Raw genomic sequence first — 24,459 nt, forward strand, 5'->3', positions numbered from 1 at the left:
TTTTGAAAAAAAATAAAAATGAATGAATTCCTATGCCCCACAAATAACCCAGAGATGCATTTTAAATAAAAGCAGACATTCTACTCATGTAGAATATAAGGACATTCTACTCATGTAGAATGAACCTAGCAGTTCGAAAGCACGTCAAAATGCAAGTAGATAAATAGGAAGGTAAACGGCGTTTCCATGTGCTGCTCTGGTTCGCCAGAAGCGGCTTTGTCATGCTGGCCACATGACCTGGAAGCCGTACGCCGGCTCCCTCGGCCAATAATGCGAGATGAGCGCGCAACCCCAGAGTCGGTCACGACTGGACCTAATGGTCCCTTTACCTTTACCTTTACTCATGTAAAAACACCAGGCAGGCCCCGCAAATAACCCAGAGGTGCATTTTAAATAAAAGGAGACATTCTACTCATGTAAAAACATGCTGATTCCCGGACCGTCCGCGGGCTGGATTGAGAAGGCGATTGGGCCACATCCTCAGCTTGGGGACCCCTGCTCTATGCCTTTCTCTAATCTTCTTTTAAAGCCATCCAAGTCCGTAGCCATCTCTGCCTCCACCGGGAGCAAGTTCCATTGATCTAACTGTGCCCTGTGCAATGACATACTTTCGTTTGTCCTTCCTGAATCTTCCCACGTCTGGCTTCACTGGATGACTTAGCTGTCGCTTTGTTAACAGTGTCTTACAGATTGCAATTGCTTTACTGATAATTTGTTTATCTACATGATTTATGCTGCAGATGACTATCTGTTGTGGATGGTTTCGCTGAGATTTCTGCATTGCAGGGGGCTGGACTAGATGACCCTGGGTGGGGGGGCCTCCCTTCCAGCCCTGTGATTCCGCAGTTCTATGTTCTAGCATGTTATTCCTTGTTTGTAACCCCCTTTGGGATATATTTGAATGAAAAGCATTATTATTATTATTAGCGATGCTCATTTGATCAGAATTAACGCTTGGTAAGTAGGTGATCAGGATGCGGGTGGCGCTGTGGCGTAAACCACTCTTGCCGATCGGAAGGTCGGCGGTTCGAATCCGCGCGACGGAGGGAGCTCCCGTTGTCCAGTCCCAGCTCCTGCCAACCTAGCAGTTCAAAAGCACGTCAAAGTGCAAGTAGATAAATAGGTACCGCTCCAGCGGGAAGGTAAACAGCGTTTCCGTGTGCTGCTCTGCTTTCGCCAGAAGCTGCTTAGTCCTGCTGGCCACATCACCCGGAAAAACTGTCTGCGGACAAATGTCGGCTCCCTTGGCCAGTAAAGTGAGATGAGTGCCGCAACCCCAGAGTTATTTGCGACTGGACTTAACTATCAGGGGTCTTTTACCTTTAAGTAGGTATTCAGGAAGCATCCATTGATTGCTACAGGCCTCAGCCCCCAACCCTTCCCCCTTTTTCCACGAAGCTAACTCCCCGGATGCCCGGGTGGTGCCAGAGCTCGCTAAGGCTTCTCGCAGGGCCTGCCCGCTCATCCCACCAGCCTCAGAGCCAGGAAGCCTCCATTGCCTGGGAGCAGAGGGAGCCCCGAGCGCCGCCCACCCGCCAAGGCGGAACCGCCGGCATATGGCGCTGTCAGTGTCTGCCACCCCCCCCATTATCCCCTCAGTGCAGCGTGGGCAGTGGGGCGCTGAGGCGGAACCCTCCTGCTGCCAATCTCGGGCACTGACAGGCAGGTGCCGCGTTCCTCTTGCGCTCCCCATCTGGCTCTCCTGCTTCAAGCCTGGCTGGCTGTGGCAGAAGTGCGCACCTCTTTCCCCAGGGGCGGGAGGAGGTGGCGTCAGCTGGAGTCGGACGTTGCTCCGCTCGGAGGGCAAACCTTGGTTTCATTTCAAAATGAATTTCTTAAAAAGCAAATCCTGTGGCGCCTCAGGCAAAGCGCTTGTTTTCAAGGAAAGGCGGGAGAGTTTTGAGGGAAACCTCACAAGGGAGGTTTTTTTGCGTTTCCAGACATATGCACCTCATGTTCAGTAAAATCCTGTGTGGTGTTTGCTGGATATTCACTGACAAGGGTGACTCGAATAAGACCAACCGTATTTCGCCATTCACTTTGATATGATGGATGCGGGTGACCGCTTTGCCACACTTTCAGGCGCACATTTTACCACACAACCGCACCTGACGTGTGGCAAAAGCGTCCGTAATATTGACAGGATGTTACCATGAGGATAAGTTGTTTGGCCTCCTACCACCCCATCCCCTTGTGTCAGATTGTAGAACATCTTCTCCTCAGCGCAGAGACCTATCCTTTTCTATATTATGCGCAGAGCACTGTGCACATCGATGGCACTCTGCGATTATTCTTCCTCTCTACATCAGCCAGTGAGGAGCACCAAATCCACACGGGCTCAGGGAAGCTGCAGCTAAACTGCCTCCTTGCTTAGCTGTAGAAACATGGGGATTTGAGGAGTGGGCTCCCTCACAGCCACCTCAGATGCGTTGGCATCTGTCTTCCTTTATAAAAAAACCACACACAAAAAACCCACACATTTTTATTGGTCTTTAAACAAATACAAAAACCATTAAAAACTTATCCAGCTAATGATGTTTGTTTCATCCGTCGTCTCTAGACATGCACTTACACATTCAGCATTCAAACAAGTTGCTTGACGTAACCTCTCCGCTGAGAATATTGAGCGTTTGGTATAAGATCTTGATATTGGTCATTAACATAGTTAAAGAAGGGGGTCCGTGTTTCTTGGGAGGTGCCAAGGGACATTGCCGTGTCTCGGATATTATTTTCCCGTACGTTCAGGGGTATATCAGCCTGGTCCTTCCATTGCTGAGCTAATCGTCCTGCGGTCAGTGAGAAGCCTACTAAAAGGTAAAGGGGCCCCTGACCATCAGGTCCAGTCGCGTCCGACTCTGGGGTTGCGGCGCTCATCTCGCTCTATAGGCCGAGGGAGCCGGCGTTTGTCCGCAGACAGCTTCCGGGTCATGTGGCCAGCATGACAAAGCTGCTTCTGGCGAACCAGAGCAGCGCACGGAAACACTGTTTACCTTCCTGCCGGAGTGGTACCTATTTATCTACTTGAACTTTGACATGCTTTCGAACTGCTACCGGTAGGTTGGCAGGAGCTGGGACCGAGCAACAGGAGCTCACCCCGTTGCAGGGATTCGAACCGCCAACCTTCTGATCAGCAAGCCCTAGACTCTGTGGTTTAACCCACAGCGCCACCTGGGTCCTACTAGAGAAGCCTACTAGTTCACTGTAGATAGAGCCTAAGTCTATCTATGTCCAAAGATATAACCTCTTGGGATGAAGTCAACCTGCTGCATTAGCAGCGCCAAAGTGACCTCCACAGGGCACAAGCCTGGGCAGTGTGTGTGGAGGTCCTGGGCTGGCCAGACGACAAGACCCTCCTCTCGGCCTCACTGATGGGATCCAAAGGAAGGCAGAGCAAGACATTGGGCACCAGCTTGGCTGCAGGAGTTGCCAGAAGGAGGCGTACAAGGTGCCATCCAACTGTCTTGGGGACTCCGCTCTGGATTTGTGAAGGGTTTTCTCCTTAGCATTTTCTTTTCCTGAAGATGACCCACAAGGCAGCTGAGGTTCAGGATCAAATTTTCCCTTCTCCTAGATCAGGCATAGGCAAACTCGGCCCTCCAGATGTTTTGGGACTACAACTCCCATCATCCCTGACCACTGGTCCTATTAGCTAGGGATGATGGGAGTTGTAGTCCCAAAACATCTGGAGGGCCGAGTTTGCCTATGCCTGCCCTAGATGGGCTATGAGCCCCATCTGCTCCTCACCTCCCTCTACAACAGACTTCCTCAACCTCGGCCCTCCAGATATTTTGAGACTACAATTCCCATCATCCCTGACCACTGGTCCTGCTAGCTAGGGATCATGGGAGTTGTAGGCCAAAAACATCTGGAGGGCCGCAGTTTGGGGATGCCTGCTCTACAGCATGTGCAGAAACTGCCTTCTTGACCGTTGGACCCTCTCTTGGTCTCATCCGTTCAATCTGCCAGAGCCTGTCTTCGCATGCAGGAGAAGCCCCTAACTCCCCAAGGATTTGACACCCATTGGTTGCCCTCACCTGGTTTAGCCGGCCAGTAGAAGCCATTTCCTAGGTTGTGGCTGCTGTCGCATCCTGACAGCATATCGGAGCCACAGGTGAGAGCTGAGTGCTGGGGTGGGAGCAAAGGAGAGCAAACCACCCTAGAAGGAGCACAATGTGTCCCCAACCAGAGGTACTCCCATCCCCTAACACCCCATAGACCCCTCCAGCCTGACTCTTTCTCCCCCCCCCCTTCCCAGGTCCGCAAGTATCTGCTGATGTTGGACATCCGCAAGGAGCACGTCAAGTTCTGGCGGCCGCAGGTGCTGCTGATGGTACGGAACCCGCGGACGTCCCTGCAGCTCATCAGCTTCATCAACGACCTCAAAAAGAGTGGCTTGTATGTGCTTGGCCACGTGGAGCTGGATGACTTGGGTAAGGGGGCAGCGGGAGGCCAGCCGGTTGACCCTCCCCCCAAGTCGTCTGGAGAGATGCAACCGTGTGCCCCAGGGAGAAGGCACAAAGGAAGCTGCCTTGAGCAGAGTTGCACCACCCACCCACCTAGCTTGGAGACCTGCAGAGGCTCTCCTAGGCAGGGGCGAACCTCGGTAATATGGTGCCCTGTGTGTGGCCAAGATTTCACACACCCCTCCCCAGCCCTTGCTCCAGCCAAGCAAGGTGCCAGGCCTTGGGAAGGAGGCGTGGGGCTCTGGCTGGGTCCCAGAGCCCTCCCACCTCCTTCCCAAAGCTGAGCAAGCACAAACTGGGCTCGTTGGGACCCTGCCAGGGCCCTCATGCCTCCTTCCCTGCACCTGTAGGGGAGAAGCAGTCACGCTGCCCCAAATCCGCTTCTGCTCTGGGATTGAAAGGCCAGGGACTGACCCTGGTGCCTTCTGCATAGAAAGCAGATGCTCTAAGCTACGAGTCTTCTCCTTGTATCGTGCGATGGGAGTGGGGAGGAAGCCATGGACCTCTATATGTTGCTGGGCTCTGACTCCCAGCAGCCCCAGCCAGCCAGCACGCTGAAAGATGCACTCTTGCCGACAGGAAGCAAAACCACACCCTCTGATAAACTGGAACAGGGCTGGAGGTTTCAGTGGGTTTCATTTTGGGGCTGCAATATTCAGTAGCTTAATCAGATAGATTACTTGATCAAAACCTTTATCAAGTTACTAAACGAATGTGCCCAGTTGCCTGGCCTCAAAAACAGTATTGTAGAGTTGGAAAAAGTTCGGAAAAGGGCAACCAAAATGATTGAGGGGGTGGAGCGACTCTCTCATGAAGAAAGGTTGGAGCATTTGGGACTTTTCAGCTCAGAGAAGAAGGCGAGGGAGAATCAACAGGGTAGAGGTTTGTGAAATCAAGCGTGGCCTGGAGAAAGTGGACGGATAGAACTTGTGGACGTCCATTGAAGCTGAATGTTGGAAGACTCAGGGCAGATGAAATATTTATTCACACTGCACATAGTTAAACTATGGAATTCATTCCCACAGGCAGCAATGATCACGGTGCCTAGATGGCTTTAAAAGAGGGCTGGTCAAATGCAGGGAGGAGGAGAGGGCTATGGATGGCTCCTAGCCAGGATGACCATGCTCTTCCTCCATGCTCAGAGGTGCCAGTGCTTCTGAATACCACAGGAGAAGAGAGGGCGCTTGTGTTTGGATCCTGCTTGCAGATTTCCTATTGAGGCTTGCCACTGTCAGAACAGGATGCTGGATTGGAAGGGCCATTGGCCTGATCCAGCAGGCTCTTCCTATGCTCTTATGCCTCCAATGGATGGCTCAGCAGATTTTCCTGCCAAGTGCATGGCTGTCATTTCCTGGAAGGGGTGAGGAGGCAGGGAGGCCAGTGCCAGCGCCGTCTTACCCATAGGCACTAGTGGTGCAGGACGCCAGGGCGCCAAGTTCTGGAGGGCCCCAGGCGAGAGTCCGAGGAACACTGAGCAAGCGCGCTGAGTGAGCAAGAGTGCGTGCGCTGCTCCTGCTGAGTGTCGGCTCGGTTTTTTCACTTTTAGCCTGCAGGTGCCGAATTATGCGGGGCGCCAGAAGTCTAAAAGGGGAAAAACCGAGCCGACACTCAGCAGGAGCGACGCACGCACCCTTGCTTGCTCAGTGCAGGCCCACTTGCTCGGTGTGCTTGCTCGCCCAAAGGTTGAGGCGCAGGCACGCACGCCGCCCCTCCTGCTAGCCGTCTTCGAGGCAGGCATCAGGCACCACAGATCTCTACGGGCCCAGCTTCCCTGGCCCGCTAGCCCGCCTCCGCCATGCCGCATCAAAGCAGCACCACGCCCAGAGCCTCCGCCTGCCATGGCCACCCCAGCACAAAGCGGCCAGCTGAGCTGGGCTACGCTGCGTCCAGCCTCCGCCTCTTCCCCACTGGAGGAGGCCGCTGCCTACCTCCTCCAGCCCCACATATCTGGGCATGTCGTCAGCAGAGCCGTCCTGTCCCAAGAGGCTTCCTCCACTGCTGCTTGTGTTCCCTCCCTAAAAAAAAGGTCAACAACTCTGGGAAACGGGGGGCAGGCGAAGGGATCTTTGCACCACGGCTCTGGATATGCTTAGGGCGGCCCTGGCCAGTGCCCTACAAAAACATAAGCAGGAGTGCTGGTTTTGGTTCAGTCAGTTTGCACCCATTTGCACCGCTCCGGCGTCCTTTCTGGCTCACCTGTCCCCTTCCCGTTAAACTATAGAAACTCACCTGCCAGGAGGCTGGAGCAGAAGAAGCTCTGCCCCACCAGGTGAGCAGCCTCTGGTTGAGAAGTTTGAGTCTCCCAGGGTGCAAGTTTGCTGCAAGAGTTGATGTCTCAGCCTCGGCCTTTTTGTTTACTCTCAGTCGTGAGCACGTGCCCCTTCCGGTGAACACGTGTTCACCAGCACAGCACTCCTCGTGCTGCACAGATGCTCCAGCCAAAAGCATTCGCAAGCCCACATGGGTGTGTGTGCGCCGCCTGCCCAGGCTCCCGCTTCTACCTGTCTACTGTCCTTTGTACTGAAAATTGATTTCTCAGCCACTTTTGAATGGGGCCCCTCCCAGAGCTGTTCTGGTTTCCATGGTGACTAATGGATTTCCCTCCCTCCTGCTGAAAAAGGGGGAAAGTAGAAAGAGGAAGATGGTTAATTTCATTTTTCAACCACACCTAAAGAGAGAGAGAGAGATCAGACCAGAATTCTAGGGCAAATCTGAGAGATAACGTATGGGAGCTTAGTTGCGGTGGATCAATGAGAAAGATTCCTGGGTCTTTGGGTGGATAGGAGGTGAACTTGGTGCCAGGTGTGAAGACACTCTGTGAATGCGCTTGTGAGCACCAAGCACTGTCAGAAGCTGCTTCTTCCACCCATATTGGAGAACTTTGTGGCAGAGGGAGAAACGAACCGGTTTTGGGTTTGGCGAGACACAAGTCCATCATCACAACACACACGTGACACAGAATTCTCCGAAACGGTGAATTTTAAAGAGGGCCGTGCGGGGAGAGCTTTCCATTATCTTTTAGGGCATATAAATGGTGGATTGCAGAGTCGCGAACGATATCTCATCTTAAAGTGCGGAATATGTAGCTTTACACTTTAAGTACAGTGGTATTGTCACTTCGTTCCCCCGAATCAGAGGCATGCGGTAAAAGAAGCCAAGAATGCGAACTGCAGCCTTTGGGACCTTTGCAGCTTTCGACTGAGGTGTTACGGAGCGTTCCTGGACATCCCAACTGCTCATGCGCTTTGGGAAACATCAGCATGCGAGGCCTAGAGACAGATAGGGGCATAGCAGGGAAGGAAAAAGGCAGCACAGTATCAACGTGTTATCGGTCAGCAGTCAGGTTGTGTGAATGTTGCCTGAGAGAAGTGGGGTATGTCTGGCAAACACGAGTGGTAGGGTGTGTCCGCAACAGTACTGCACATGAATTATAGGAGGCGACTTCTAGGGGCCATGGGGGATTCAGCCCCCACAATAAAATATTTGAGGGGGCCAGGCCCCCCACAAAGTTGATGGGCATTCCCATTCAAATGGTGTGTATGCATTGCATCATGTGATTGATTATGCGGGGCGGAGCTTACCTGGGCCCCCACAATATTTTATTCAAGTTGGCACCCCTGGTGCTACTGGGGTGGCTCAGTCTGTAGAGCTTGAGACTCTTCATCTCAGGTTCTGGGTTCGAGCCCCAATGTAGGGCGAATGATTCGTGCATTGCATGGGGTTGGACTATATGATCCGTGTGGTCTCTTGCAACCTAATAATAATAATAATAATAATAATAATAATAATAATAATATACCACCTTTCATCAAAAGATCTCAAGGCAGTTCACAAGAGAAGTCTATGCTTCTATGAAATTGGAAACTCTGTGAGTGATGGGGAATAATAATAATAATAATAATAATAATAATAATAATAATAATAATTTATTATTTGAAACACCATCAAAGCATTCTACCTCTCTTTTAAATCAGAACCAGTGAAGGCGGTGAAGGTCCTGTGTGAGTGCCTGGAGGCGGTTGGAGGATGGATGGTGGCTAACGGATTGAGGTTGAATCCTGGCAAGACAGAAGTACTATTTTGGGGGGACAGGAGGCGGGCAGGTGTGGAGGACTCCCTGGTCTTGAATGGGGTAACTGTGCCCATGAAGGACCAGGTGCGCAGCCTAGGAGTCATTTTGGACTCACAGCTGTCCATGGAGGCACAGGTTAATTCTGTGTCCAGGGTGGCTGTCTATCAGCTCCATCTGGTACGCAGGCTGAGACCCTACCTGCCCGCAGACTGTCTCGCCAGAGTGGTGCATTCTCTGGTTATCTCCCGCTTGGACTACTGCAATGCACTCTACGTGGGGCTGCCTTTGAAGGTGACCCGGAAACTGCAATTAATCCAGAATGTGGCAGCTAGACTAGTGACTGGGAGTGGCCGCCGGGACCACATAACACCGGTCCTGAGAGATCTACACTGGCTCCCAGTACGTTTCCGAGCACAGTTCAAAGTGTTGGTACTGACCTTTAAAACCCTAAACGGCCTCGGTCCTGTATACCTGAAGGAGCGTCTCCACCCCCACCATTCAGCCCAGACACTGAGATACAGCACCGAGGGCCTTCTGGCGGTTCCCTCATTGTGAGACGTGAGGTTACAGGGAACCAGGCAGAGGGCCTTCTCGGTAGTGGCACCCGTCCTGTGGAACGCCCTCCCAGCAGATGTCAAGGCAATAAGTAACTATTTTACTTTTAGAAGACAACTGAAGGCGGCCCTGTTTAGGGAAGTTTTTAATGTTTAATGCTGTACTGTTTTAATATTCGGTTGGAAGCCTCCCAGAGTGGCTGGGGAAACCCAGCCAGATGGGCGGGCTATAAATAATAATAATTATTATTACTCCTGACAGATCGCTGTCACGCCTCTGCTTAAAGACCTCCAAAGAAGGAGTAACAGGAAGGTGTTGGAGAAACTATAGCCATGGGTGTATGTGTGTGTGTGTGTGTGTGTGTTAGGATAGGGAAACTGGCGACCCAGAAGATGCTGGGCTCTCTGACCACTGCCCTACTGGCTGGGGCTGATCTGGTTGAGAGAGTCCAACAGCAGCTAGAATTCTGCTGCCTTCCGCAGCTGTCTCTCAAAGTCTCTTAAAGTTGTTTGCCCCTGTTAATAGACTTATAGGGAGGTTCCCTCCACACGCAGGTCCCCTCCATATGTGTGAATGTGTCGTCCCTGCTTATCCAAGGGCTAGCCTAGGTCTCCTCCCACTGTGGGCTTTGCTAGGGAGGTCAAACGCAACGCCGGCCGGATGACCCTCTCCTTTCTCTCTCAGACTCCCTGCCTTCTGACCCCTTGCCGCACCAGTCTGACTCGTGGCTGCAGCTTGTGGACAGGCTGAACATCAAGGCCTTCGTCAACCTGACCCTTTCGGACTCCATCAGACATGGCACCCAGCAGCTGCTCTTCATCTCTGGCTTGGGTGAGTATCCTTTCCTGTTTGGGCCAGAGAACTGGGCAGCTGAGGAGGAATAAGGTGCAGGCCGCCTCTGAACTGATTTTTGTGAGCTGCAGTGGCAGGCTGTGTGTGAATAAATGCTGCAAATAAATACATTTGGGGAAGGGGGTTACTGTTTTGGTTTTTTTTGTTATGAAATTTTTGTTCTTATCTTGTATTTTTATGCTACAAACCGCTGTAAGATCTAAGGATGAAGGGCGGTATACAAATTTAATAAATAGGACACATGAGACCCAGGCATGCTTTCTCGTGGTGGGGAGGGCGTACTTTGGTGCCTGCAAGGTGCTTTGACGTCCCAACTTCCAGGACTTCAAAGCGCCTGGAGAAATCACCTGGCTGCCATGGTGACCTCAGCTGATGGACAGGCGAGCCACCCCTCTTGCAAATTTGGTCCACGAAACCAGTCCAGATCTGGTCCACAGAGTTCAAAAGGTTTCCCGCCCCCCAATACGGATCTTGTTGAACCATATGCCAAAGCTGCCTCTGTTCCTAAACCCCACAAGGCTGACCAATGAAATACAGCAATATTTCTTCATTTTTGTGGCTGCTTCAAATATAATTGTAGGACAGAACTGGCCACCAATCCATTTTCATTCCTTTGTTTTGGGGAGGTAGGGGTCGTGTGGGCAACCTTTACCACCTAGCCCCAATCCTGACCTTGTTTGTTGCTGCAGCTCAGCCACTCCTCCTTGATTTGGTTGGGCTCAGTCATTACAGCATGGGACTCTTGATCTCAGGATTATGGATTTTGAGCCCCAGCTTGGGTGAGATATTCCTCCATTGGAGCAGGGGGTTGGACTAGATGACCCTCAGGGTCCCTTCCAACTCTACAATTCTAAGCCTCTATGATTCTACTTTTATTCTGCTTTCCAGCAACAGAAGTTTCATTCAAAGCAGCTCATGATGGACCCAATAGCATTAAGAAAGAAAGCAAAACAATGTAGATGCTGCAAACCGCAAACTTGGGTCTCTGGCTGTTTTTGGACTACAGTTCCCCTCATCCCTGACCACTAGTCCTGCTAGCTAGGGATGATGGGAGTCGTAGTTCAAGAACAGCTGGCCACCCAAGTTTGGGAAACCCTGATGCAAACAAAGCAACTAATACTCCCTTGGTTCTCTCTCTCTCCCTCCCAGGAGGCATGAGGCCCAACACCATCGCTCTGGGCTTCTACGACGACGCGACCTCGCAGGACTGCCTCTCCCAGCACCCGGCCTTCAGCAGTGGGGAGGAGGTGGCCTGGCAGAACTTCCCTCCACCATGGACACCGGGGACGCCGAAGCGCCTCTCTCCCTGGGAATACGTGGCCATCATCGCGGATGCCCTCAAGATGCAGCGCAACGTCCTGCTGGCGCGCTCCTTCGAGGAGCTAAAGCCGCCGCAGGAGCTGGGGTGGCGGGCACAGCCCCTCATCGACGTCTGGCCCATCAACCTGCTGCGCCCCGACAGCGCCCACTACGTCAACACCTGCAGCCTCTTCCTGCTGCAGATGGCCTGCGTCCTGGCCATGGCCCGGGCTTGGCGCCGCGCCCGCCTGCGCCTCTTCCTCTGCATGGAGAGCGGCGCCCGCCCCCGGGGCCAGGAGGACAAGCTGCGGCAGCTCCTGAAGGACCTGCGCATCCAGGCGGACATTCACACGGTGCTGTGGGACGGCGCAGTGGCCCTCCACTGGCACCGCCAGCAGGAGGTGGCCGGAGACACCGACGGCCTCGGCTTCCCCGGGAACGCGGCGCGAGTGACAGACGAGTACCTGGGCGCCGTCAACCAGCTCATCCTCCAGCAGAGCTCCGCCCCCACCGTCCGCTTCCTCTACTTGCCCCACCCCCCAGCGGACACCAGCCTGTACGGCAGGTACTTAGAGCAGCTGGAGGTGCTCACTCGAGGGCTGGGCCCTACGCTGCTGGTGCACGGGGTCAGCGCTGTCACCAGCACCGAGCTCTAGGTTGGGTGCTGCGCAAGGTCGACACGAGCCGTGGCTGGCTGGCTGGCTGATGCCCCGTGATGGTCAAGGGTTGGTGAGTGGCAGGGCACCAGAGCGGTGTGGTGTGTCAAGAAGTGAGGACTGGCAGCAGGCTATGCTGGGGCTGTTCTCTGGGCCCTGCCGGACTGGGCGCGGGTAGCCTCAGCTTCCTCTTTCACCAAAGACTGGGCCCACTTGGGCGCGGGGACCGCAAGACCCACTCCTGGGGCCCAGCAAAGCCGTCCAGGCCAAGAGTAGACTGTTACGTCCTGCAAGGTTCGTCCTGTCAACGCTGGTCCTTTGGAAGGCTCTGTGAGCTCACGCAGAGGGGGGACCTGAGCCAGACCAGAGCAGCAGCAAGCTAGCACTTTGCCAAGTGGCCTCAGAAAAACTCTGCAGCAGCCCCGGTGCCTTTGATACGTGTAGAAACGGGAGCAAAAATAAAGATGGTCCTGAAGGATCTGAGCAGGCTGCTGTGGTGGCGTCTGGGGTGTTGATGGCAAGGAGCTTAGGGCAGTTGTCACAGGAGTGTGCTGGTCAGTAATGGTGCAGTTCAAAGTTGGAGGTAAGTCTCTATTACAAAAACACGAGCTCCGCAGGCTTAGTTGAGTGTCAGGCATAATGAGGAGAGCAGCTCGTTCCTGGTGGTCTTACTCCATGAATGTCAGCTGCCGAGACTGAAAGTCCCCGCCTCCACATAGCCATCCAAGTCCCCTCCTCTCCCAAGCAATCAGAGGCTGCACCTGCTTGCAGCCAACCTCTCCTCTGCCTGTTTCAGCCCACTTCTGGTTCTGGGATACCAGGGGGAAGGGAAGCTTGTTCCAGCAGGAGGAGGAGACACCCGGGACTCTTTGGCAGCCAGACTCATCTCTGTCTCTTGGCCTCTCCTGCTTCAGCTTCTGCCTCTTGATTCTGGACTTCTCTCTGGCACAGACTCTCCCAGCTCACTAAACCCTGTTGCCTCTTCAGCTTCTCTTCCAGAGTCTCCTCCCTCTGACCACTCATCATCCCACCACCACTCTCTGGGCTCTGAGCCTTCTTCCCTTTGAGGTTTCCCTCAATTCCTCTGCCCATCGTTCCTCTGCCCCCAACCAGTCCATGACAGTGGTGGTGGTCTGAATGGCTGATTCATTGTGGCAGTGTCAGGCTTTCCCCCGGAAGGATGGAGAGCATTACAAGGGGGGACACCATTATGCTGATCAGGTTATACAGGTGAAACTCGGAAAATTAGAATATTGTGAAAAAGTGCATTTATTTCAGCAACACAACTTAAAAGGTGAAACCAGTATATGAGATAGATGCATGACATGCAAAGCAAGATATGTCAAGCCTTTTGTTGTTGTTGTTGTAATTGTGATTATTTGTCGTTAGGCAGGTCAATTATAAATGGAATGTAATTAATAAAATGTAATAGTGGTGTATATTTTTGTGTATTATTGTAGCTATTTGTTTTATTACTGTGGAATTTCCAAAAGAAAGCTTTTGTAAAAAATTAAAAAAAAAAGTTGCATTACTGAAATAAATGCACTTTTCGGTGATATTCTAATTTTCCTAGTTTCACCTGTAGCTCCACTTTCATGTGAATTTTTGGATGCAAAAAGTGGCAGCTGATCTGTTTGAACAGCAATGTGAAGGGAAAAGATAATCATTTCTGAATTTCCAATCCAATTGACCTTTCCTCCCTCCTTGGGCGCTAGAGGTTTTCTAGTGGGTCTACAGTGGAAGCACATTTACTTCTGTCCTCAAACTGAAGACAGAAGTAATAGTCTTAAAAGTGGTTACAGTGAGCTAGCAACACAGGAAGCTGCCTCCGGCAAGTCAGACTCTTGGCCTCTCTTGGCCAATATTATCTCTTCACAGACTGGCAGTGGCTCTTCAGGGTGCCAGAGGGGATTTCCGCCCAGTCCTGCCAGGGTTTGAACCTGGAGCCTTCATATGCTTTCTGTCCTCTTTACCTGTGGTGTGATCCTGGTTTTGCCTTCTGTGATCAGTCACTTTGATTTAAAACCTCACCCCTGCAAAAAACAAACAATCCACTACTGGAAAAGCAGTTGCAAAACTCTTCGGGGGTTTGGGAGAAGCAGCAGGATGTTGGCTACCTCACAGGTGCTAGCCAGTAGCTACCCACCATATCCATCCTTTGCCCCACCACACACACACACACCACACACAAACTTGCAGAAACCATTTGTTCCGACCGCTCCCAACAGGACAGAAGAAAATGTCTGCGTCTTCAGAGCAGTGAAGGAGCGTCCAGCCCACCTCGGCCCATGCATGAAATGTTCCTTCTGTCCCCACCTTTTACCTCTGCCTCCGCCTTGATCGGTCCTTTGTGCAGATTTCTTTCCAGGTATCCACAACGGCCGGCAAAATCTGGTTCTCTGGAAGAAACACGAAAATCCGAGCTTGACACTGGCAGTAGCTTTTCCTCCACTCGCCCTTTCACTTGGGGGACAGGGAGTGTTTTATTATTTACTGCTTTTATATCCTACCCTTTCCTCCCCAGAGCTCAAGATGTGCCACACATGTCGCCTCTTTCTCCCAGTTGTAGCCTCACAACAACCCTGCAAGGGAGGTTAGGCAGAGAATGAGAGTGACTGATGGGGTAACCCACGGCTGAGTGGGGATTCGAATCCTGGTCTCCCAAGTCCTCCGCCTGACGCTCTGACCACTGCACCACACTGTTCCCTAGTGACTGGCACCCGGGACCCTGCGTCTCAGCACAGCGCACCTATCGCACGTCCCTTTCTGTGACCTCCCCGTTGCCTTTCCGTACCCCTAACTGCACCGGTTGAACGGCTGCTTGCCAACCTACCCCTGCGAACTGCCACCTTTCGTGCGGTGCCAGGCAGCTCGAGTGGGCACAGCGCAGCCTTTCCCCAAACTTCCGCCCTGCAGATGGCATCTCTCGACACGCTGACACATGCAAATCCCAGCCATATCTGTGGCGTCTCAAGCAGCGCTGTCTTTTTCTCCTTCGCTGGCCAGGCAGGGGCGAGAGGGGAAATCTGGCAGGATTCAATTACTGGTGTCATTGCTGCCTGCTAACACCGGCTCCCCCTGGGCTTCTCCTCTCTTCATCAGGCTTGTCACTTCTTCTGACAGGCTGCCTTTTTTGCCATTGCCCCTGCGCTTCCCCCTCCGCCCTCCGCCGCTCAGTTCTCAAGGAGACACACGGTGGGAATGCCCTTGGGGCTGCAGACTCTGTAATGAGTACCAGGGAACGGAGGGGCTGACCCGAAGGGGTGGCGGATGTGAGGGCAGGAGACTGGAGTCTTTTTGGATACCCGATGTGCTAATCGAAACCCAATCCGTGGTCCCCGTGGAGCCAAACGGGAGCACCCGTGCCCAGGAGGGGTGGAATTACAGAATTGTATTGTTGGACGGGATACCCAAAGGTCCTCTAGTCTAACCCCCTGCAGCGCAGGAAGCACAGCTAAAGCTACCCAACCTCTGTTTAAAAACCTCCAAGAAATGAGAGCCCTTCCCCCTCCTGCTGTCAGAAAGTTATTCCTAATGTTTAGTCGGAATCTTGTTATCATTTGACTCCATCGGTTTGGGTCCTGCCTTCCGGAGCAGGAGAAAGCGAGCTTGCTCCATCTTCCATGTGACAGCCCTTCAGGTATTTGAAGGCAGCTGTCATATCACCTGTCAGCCTCCTCTTTCCCAGGCTAAACATACCCAGCTCCTTCAACTGCTCCTCAAAAGGCTTGGTTTCCCGACTCGATAATCTTGGTCGCCCTCCTCTGCACACCTTTTAATTCGTCAATGTCCTTCTTAAATTGTGGCTCCCAGAATTGGACACAGTTTTGTAGGTGTGGTCTGACCAAGGCAGAATAGAGTGGTACTATGACTTCCCTTGATCTGCACACTATACTTCTCTTGATGCAGCCTAGAATAGCATTCACCTTTTTTGCTGCTGCATCACACTGCTGACTCTTGGTTGCCCTCCTCTGCACACCTTCCGGCTTGTCAAGACCCTTCTTAACTTTTGGTTCCCAGAACTGGACACAGGACAGCAGGTGGGGTCTGACCAAAGCAGAATAGAGTGGTACTCGGTTGGTAGAACAATGGGCATTTAATCTCAAGGTCGTGGGTTTGAGCCCCATGTTGGGCAAAAGATTCCTGCCTTGCAGGGGGTTGGACTAGATGACCCTGGGGGTCCCTTCCATGATTCTAAGGACCCACACATTACGCTGAATCACTGTCTCCAACTGTGGAGGCATAACATAGCCTAGTAGCCATCAATAGCCCTCTCCATGAATTTGTCTACTCTTTTAAAGCCATCCAAGTTTGTGGCCATTACCACCTTCTGTGGGAGGGAGTTCCATAATTCTACTGGATGAAGAAGTACAGGTGAAACTCGGAAAATTAGAATATCGTTGGAAAGTGCGTTTATTTCAGTAACGCAACTTAAAAGGTGAAACCAATATACAAGATAGATGCATGACATGCAAAGCAAGATATGCCAAGCCTTTATTTGTTGTAATTGTAATTATTTGTCATTAGGTGGGTCAATTATAAATGGAATGTACTTAATGAAATGTAATAGTGATGTTTATTTTTGTATTATTGTAACTATTTGTTTTATTACTGTGGAATTTCCAAAAGAAAGCATTTGTAAAAATTAAAATTAAAAGGTGCATTACTGAAATAAATGCACTTTTCGACGATATTCTAATTTTCCGAGTTTCACCTGTACACCTTTTCCCAAATTCTCCCTGCTCTGGTAACACTAATTTTGTAAGTCAATGAGGAAAACCACCTTGAGGAATGCGATAGAGAAATAAAAGAACTCCTTTGCAGAAGCTGTCGTAGAAGAAGTTTGCCACTGTATAATGAGGCATTTCCAGTTTTCCTCTTCCCTGCCTACAGTATTCAGTCTCTGAATGTGCTTTGCTGTGTTAGGCTGCAGCGCAGGCCCAATGAGACACTGCAACAGCTACATCCTGCCTGGCCTGCTGCCCTTACTAAGCCTTGCACTAAGCTGATACGTGGCTTTTCACCTACCACCTTGGGAAGCAGGCCTAAATTTTTCCTACCAAGAAGAAACACTAAGTGAAGTGAAATAGCAAGAACAACTCTTGATATATTACATTGACCTTCCGTGACCTTCTCTCTCTCTCATATCCAACTGTCGGCCAGGGACAAACATCCTTCTTGCTCCATCCTGGCTCCACTTCTCCCTTCGAGGGGCTGCTCCATTCCTGTCACCTTCTCCAGGTGTCCTGACAGGCTGGCAGCCAATGAGCCCTCTTCTCCAGAGGACATGCAGCTGGCAGCGCAATCGGAATCGGGTGGAAGCGCTGAACGGCCCTGTCATTTAAGCTGGCAATTTCCTCCTCCGATAGGCATCGGAGTGACACTATTCATTTTCCTATTGAGCGCGGCTCTATTGATTACGGGGAGGGGAGGAAGCGGCTGGCAGGACGGCAGATAAATGTATTAGCTGCTGCCTGCCACGCCGGACGGGCCTTTCACACTCTGCAATGATGGATGGCTTCCTATTAGCCCCAGAGCAGGTGGGAGAGTGGCAGGGCTTTGGCTGGGGTGGCGACGCCAATGGACCAGGGGCCTGTGGCCACAGAGAGACAGAGGGGCGTGCAGGGTCTGAGCAGGAAGGGACCTGTTCTGTGTGACCAAGTAGGCTGGCACCTCCTGCTTGCCCTGTTGGCACCAGGAGGAAGAAGGTGGCTGAATTCCCTGCAGCAAATTGCAGGGTGTTTACTTGGAAATTGTGAGCAATGCCTCGGCTGAGCAATACAGCAGACACCTCCAAAAGCGGCAGACAGTGCTTCTTTTCCTCCTGGAGAAGAGCAGGGTGGTGCCAACACACACACACACACACACACACACACACACACACACACACGAATACGAATGGAAGGATGCCCACCAGCTTAGCTCTGTGTTGCAGCTTCTCTTCACAGCCCACAGTGGAAGAGGCAGTGGCTGAATGGGTGCGGTTCAAGGGGGGAGAAGAGAAGTGGGGCAAATGCTTAAGATGCAACCTTTCACACCTGAGAGGTGTTTCCAGGACCCACCCGCCATATTCCTGCAGGGTGTCTTTGGGAGAAGAAAAGCCGAAGGTGTGAACCCTGCACAAATTCGGATTGGAGTCCCTAAGGCGGTTGGATGGCACCTGCAACTCCTGCAGCCGAGCTGGTGCCAAATATATTGCTTTCCTTTCCTTTGGACCACATCAACATCGTCTGGGCAGCCAGACGCGCTGCCAAGGCTTGTGCCCCAGGGGAGGTCACTTCAGCGCTACTAACACAATGGTTTAGGCTTCACCCTTGGAGGCGCACTCCATTGTCTCTTGAGATGGGACAGGTGCCAGCAAATTTGCTTTAGCTGTGTTTAATACTGCATTTTGAACTGTGGTAACCCGCCCTGGGTTCTGCTGGTGAAGGGCGGGTTAATTATTATTGCATTATACAATCCCGTCGGGATCCCCTTGCACTGCAGGGGGTTGAACTAGATGACCTTTGGGTTCCCTCCAACTCTGCAACCTGTGAGAATGATACAATATCAACAGTACTGGCTCCCATCATTCTCCTGCTTTCCCCATCTTGGACAGCCATCTCTGGTGGTCTGCATCACCGTCCACCAAGAGAAATTCTTAGGCTGTCTCTCCGGTAGAAAACCCCTGTAAGGTTCCTTTTTGTGGAGGCACATCCTTCCACCCTCAGACATGCTCTTTAACATCTGGAAGAAGCCATCTTGAAAAGCTGGAAGCTCCCACCCACCTTCCCTTGAGCACTTAGAAGTTGGAAATCACTGTCGGCCGGCCACCACGGCGTTTCTCTCCCCAGCCCATCACCACCAACTAGAGTGGCTCTGTTTCCTTGTTCCTGCATGAAGAGAGATCTCCTCGACAGGAAGGGCGACCTGGTCCAAGTCCAATTAAAAGACCAAGAGCGCCGGCCAGAAGACTGAGCAGCCACACGAGTCAACTGCCTCCTGCGTTCCCTACTCTGCTGAGATGCGTTGCCTTTCTATTTAAAATACAGTGATTATTTTAAAATTTGCTCAAGCAAAACATAAATTAGCTGATGCAAATGTTATGCAAAACCGTGGCCTCTTTTTTTCGGGGGGTGGGGGTGGAACTGCATTTCCTTTTGGGGGGGTGGTGATATATAAGTGGGCACCACTTCATTCCATGCGCACACACACACACACACACACTTCCTGTCAATTTCTGGGGTGGCATCCTGTCCCCCAATGCCTCCCGCCCTGCCCTGAGCTGGCATCCGGAGCAGAACTTGCCAACTCTGCCAGCGTGGGTGGCGTTTCTGCCAGGGTGCGGGCGGTTAATTTTATTTACAAACAGGCGGGTAGGCTGGCGCAGGGCAGACGAGTAATCAGGACTGAGGGTCCATAATGTTAATTATCGCAACGTAATTAAAAGCACATAAAAAGCCTCACACTTCATTAAATTAACTTCCCAGGCTCGGCGCAACCACAGGAGGTTGGTGTTTTAACCCGTGACGCTCCACAGCGGAGCAGAAGGAGCCAAGAGCCGAACATCCCTGCCTTCAAACCTTGAGACACAGTGGAGGCTGGTCCGGGGTGCAGTCTGTCTTCAGCCAGCACCTGCCTGCCACACCATAGAATCATATAATTGTGAAGTTGGAAGGAATCCCCAAGGTCATCTAGTCCAACCCCTCTGCAATGCAGGAATCTCAGCTAAAGCATCCATGACAGATGGTCATCCAGCCTCTGCTTAAAAACCTCCAAGGAAGGAGAATGCACACCACCTTCCGAGGGAGACCGTTCCACTGCTGAACAGCTCTTACTGTCAGAAAACTCTTCCCCATGCTTAGTTGGAATCTCCTATGTTGTCACTTGAATCCATTGCTCTGGGTCCTACTCTCCAGAGCAGGAGAAAACAAGCTTCTCCATCTTCCACATGACAGCCCTTGAGATATTTGAAGATGCCTATCCTATCTCCTCTCAGCCTCCTCTTTTCCAGGCTAAACATACCCAATTCCTTCAACCGTTCCTCATAAGGCTTGGTTTCCAGACCCTTGATCACCTTGTTACAGGTAGGTAGCTGTGTCGGTCTGACGTAGTCGAAACAAAATAAAAAATAAAAAAAGTTCCTTCCAGTAGCACCTTAGAGACCAACTAAGTTTGTCATTGGTATGAGCTTTTGTGTGCATGCACACTTCTTCAGATACACTCATCTTGATCATCTCGGTCGCCCTCCTCTGCACGTGTTCCAGTTTGTCAATATCCTTCTTAAATTGCAGCTCCTACCGTAGAATTGGACACAGTTTTCCCGGTGTGGTCTGACCAAGGCAGAATAGAGTGGTACTTTTACTTCCCTTGATCTGGACAGTATACACCTCTTGATGCAGCCTAGAATAGCATTCACCTTTTTTGCTGCTGCATCACACTGTGGACTCATGTTAAGCTTGTGGTCCCCTAAGACCCCCTAGAGCCTTACTTGCAAGCAGTCCAGGGGACGGCCCTGGCTGTCAATGTCCTCCTTAGTCTACCTGTTGCCCTTGTAGAACTCAGCAGCAAAGAGCAGGATCGGGGCAAAACTAGGAAGAATCCATTCCACCTGTGACTGACTCTGGCACCCCCTACAGTTGAGCCTTTGTTCCTACCAGTTGCCTTGGGCACCAGCCATGGCTGATGGATAGTGACCTCACACACTCCTCCCAGCTACCCTGATTTTCTGTTGCCTATTTCTGGTTAATTAAATGTCCCCATTTTGTCCCTGGCTCTTCCTCCCCACCCCACCCCAGACCTCCCCACACTGGGAGATTGTGGCAGTGGGGTTACCTTTAAGGCTGAATTTGCTAAAGTTGCTATTTCCCCAATCACATCTCTTAGAAGTTAAATCTCTGCGGGGAAGCAGATTAATCTTGACTTTGGCAATCAAGCATATAAATGCATGTACCTGGACGCAAATGCCAAGTCGTTGCCGTGCCGCACGGCGCTCGGCGCTCCCCCAAGTTTCCTGCCCTCTCTCCCTGCCCCCTCCCCAATTGCCTACCCAGAGAGTGAATGTCGCTGGATACGCTCGAATTGCAGCTCTCCTGTAATAAGTGTGACCAGATCCATTGTGAGATTATAGACGTTCTATTAAGCATCCTTATGTTTCAAGAACGGAAATGGTTATGGTCAGTTATTACTAACACGCTTGCAATACAGGCGAGTGGCAAGACAGGCTGTTGCATTTGGAGAATAAATGAATACAAAGCAGCCAGGCGAGAATCTTCAGCAGTTTGCCTAATGAATCATAGAATCATAGAGTTGGAAGAGACCACAAGGGTCATCCAGTCCAACCCCCTGCCGAGCAGGAAACACCATCAAAGCATTCTTGACATATGCCTGTCAAGCCTCTGCTTAAAGACCTCCAAAGAAGGAGACTCCACCACACTCCTTGGTAGCAAATTCCACTGCCGAGCAGCTCTTACTGTCAGGAAGTTCTTCCTAATGTTTAGGTGGAATCTTCTTTCTTGTAGTTTGAATCCATTGCTCCGTGTCTGCTTCTCTGGAGCAGCAGAAAACAGTCTTTCACCCTCCTCTATATGACATCCTTTTATATATTTGAACATGGCTATCATATCACCCCTTAACCTTCTCTTCTCCAGGCTAAACATACCCAGCTCCCTAAGCCGTTCTTCTTAAGGCATCGTTTCCAGGCCTTTGACCATTTTGGTTGCCCTCTTCTGGACACATTCCAGTGTCTCAGTATCCTTCTTGAAGTGTGGTGCCGAGAACTGGACACAGTACTCCAGGTGAGGTCTGACCAGAGCAGAATACAGTGGTACTATTACTTCCCTTGATCTAGATGCTATACTCCTATTGATGCAGCCCAGAATTGCATTGGCTAATGGTAGGAAGGGGGAAGCTTCGGCTGCAGGTTTTTGAGTGGAGGCAAATGGGAGCATTAGAAGTGCATAAAGGTGTCCCTATTTTGGTGTCTTTGGCCATCTTAATCACTGTGAATGATCAGCTGATGAGCGGCCAGGAAGTTTCTCAATAGAGCCTATGATGGTCAGGGATGTTCTCTTGAGAGCTGAGAATTTCTCCCCAGTCTTTGGAATGAAATACCCTTCAGAAAAAATAAATGGGGCTACCTGAAGTTGGGGCGTACAGCCTTGTGGGGCAGGGACAGTTCTCTGGGAAGGAGAGGTGGGGTCAGGGGTTGCGCTGCCTAGGTTTTAGGAGTTTGGAAGAGGACCTCAAAGGTCGTCTAGCACAACCCCACACATCCACTGCAGGAGATCCACTACCGATGAAGGGAGTCTGTTTCAGTGTCAGAAAGCTCAGCCAGCCCTTCAGGAAGATATTTCTAAAGTTAAGTTGAAACGCCCTCCCTTGTAATATGAACCCATTATTTTGATCCCAACCCTACTGTCACCCAAAGCAACTCTCACCAACAAGAGAAAGAGAGAGAGAGGCCCAGCCATCAGTCTTACAAAGGAAAAAGGCACACAAGGAAAAGGAGAGGGGAGGGAAGAGGAGTGAGATCAGTCCTTTCAGGCCAGAACACATTGGTGCACTATAAGCATTCCCATCCAGTTTGGGCCAGGCTGGCCTTGCTGCTGTTCTTCAGTGAGCAGCAGTTGCTTGCTCTTGTTCCTTTTGCCAGTGGATCTGGCCAGTTGCCCACCATGTTTCTCCTGCTGCCCCTGGGCAACACTGTGAACTTGCCAACATAGGGCAACTCCACCCCCTTGTGGGAACAGGAACTGACATGAAGGGTCAGTTGAAGTTGTCCACTCCTAAGCCCCCTGCCATGCTCAACAGAAAGTAATAAAATAGGCACAACTGGAAAACAGGAATCTTTCAATTCAAGGCGCAAGAGTCCCAAAAGTTTCAAGTGTCAACCTTGCAGAGACTGGTGCTGCAACAGTGGGTTTCCTGGGGGCCAAGCACAGACATGCACACATACATAAAACAGGGGAGTAGGGGAGAAACAAGAGGACAACCGCAGAGAAGACTGGAACCATCTGACAATCACACAGTAAGGATTTTCCATAAAAAGTGAAAGGATAAAGGACGGGAATCCCAGAGGAGACAGAGGGGATTCTCGGGGGCCGCTTACCTTGAAGATCTCGCTTCAAGTTCCCATCCTGCATTTTCAGTCCTAGCATGATGATAATGCTACAAGTCTCCAGCCAAATATAACAGCGTCACATCCAGATTTAATTGATGCCCTGGTGGTAATAGTGATATGGCTGTTATGCCCGTGTTAATTTTCCTGCTCAGATTTATGTTCGTTTCTGTAATGTATGTTGATTGATACTTTAGCATTTTTAAAGGTCGATCATTTTATTGTTTATATTTTATGCTGTGTGCACTTTGAGGGCCCTGCGGGGGGGGGGGGGGACCAGCCTTAAAACAGAAATGCAAATAAATTTAAAGTGGTGTGTGCTTTACCATCAAGCAGGGAGCAGAACGATCTGCTCATAAAGAGAGGCTGTGGACCTCAGCTATGACAATCTTTCCGAACCTGGTGCCCTCCAAATGTTTTAGGCTACAACTCCCATTAGCCTCCTGGTCCAAAAAAATCTGGAGGGTGCCAGGTTGGGAAAGGCCGAGCAACCGCCTTTGCTCGTGTAAAATGTCTTCAAAATGCTGCTTCTTCCTAAATGCGGCTGTTTGATGTAGACAATTGGACTCGTTTTACACATGAATTATGCGACGGTAAGAGACAGCTTTAAGAAAACCACTCACGGTTTGGCAAAGGACTGGGAGGCAATTTATTTTCCAGCTCTGGGTGGGTGGGGAGCGAGTGGCTGACACAAGAGAGGAGAGGTCTTCAGAAGAGAAGCGTAAACCTCTGTGTCTGACTCTGACCTTTCCCAATTCATGGGAGCTCACTTTGCTTTACTTATTTTAAAGGATGTTTTACCCTGTTCAGTTCCCAGAGCAGCTTACAAATCACAAGAATGAAGAACGGTCCCTGACCTCTAGTTTACAATCTAATATGGCACAACACAAAAGGAAAGCGGGTTGAGAGGGAGGATGAAACACACAAACTCAGGTTTGGGTTCTTGGTGGAAAATACTCCCCGCTTTCTCTTTCTCAGGTACACTTGCATGGCATCACCTCCAGCCAGCAAAAAATAAGTGGGGGAACTAAGCTGTGCTTCACAAAGGACTTCCTCCTTCCATGGAGAGGCATCTCCTTCACAGGAGCTGGGGAATTGACCATCCTGCGAGAGCTAGGAAGATAACAATCTCTGGCCATTCTGCTTGTTCCGTCAATCCTCTACTGTCCAAACCTCAGGCTTGCAATCCAGAATCACATGGGGACAGCCAGACTACCCAACCAAAATGCACAGCATTGTTTAGATTTAATATGATTAACAGCTGGGATGGGGGGGGCAGGAATCAATGACTGGTGGTACCCAAAGTCACTGGTCTCTCAGCTGCATGGATGGAGAAGCCCTGCATCCCTCCTCTTCCCTCCTCTATTGCAACCTGGTGTTCTTACGTGCATAAACACACACACACACACACACACACACACTGCACGCAGGGAGCTAGTCGAACAGGGAGATTAGGCTAGAACT

The 24,459-nt window shown here is 51.1% G+C and overlaps 1 protein-coding gene across 2 annotated transcripts in view; it reads left to right on the forward strand.

The window, feature by feature from the left end:
* The window catches only part of LOC118093583 (solute carrier family 12 member 9), a 94,072-nt gene extending 81,692 nt beyond the window's left edge, over window positions 1–12,380 (forward strand). For both annotated transcript variants that reach the window (XM_035132993.3, XM_088669302.1), the window contains exons 11-13: window positions 4,256–4,430; window positions 9,775–9,921; window positions 11,092–12,380. In XM_035132993.3, the coding sequence (XP_034988884.1) occupies window positions 4,256–4,430; window positions 9,775–9,921; window positions 11,092–11,897 (1,128 nt within the window). In that variant the 3' untranslated portion in view covers window positions 11,898–12,380. The remainder of the gene's footprint in view (window positions 1–4,255; window positions 4,431–9,774; window positions 9,922–11,091) is intronic.
* The last annotated feature ends 12,079 nt before the right edge of the window (window positions 12,381–24,459 follow it).

Source organism: Zootoca vivipara, chromosome 5, assembly GCF_965207765.1.
Source record: "Zootoca vivipara chromosome 5, rZooViv2.hap1.1, whole genome shotgun sequence".
In the NCBI taxonomy this organism is placed as follows: Eukaryota; Metazoa; Chordata; class Lepidosauria; order Squamata; family Lacertidae; genus Zootoca; species Zootoca vivipara.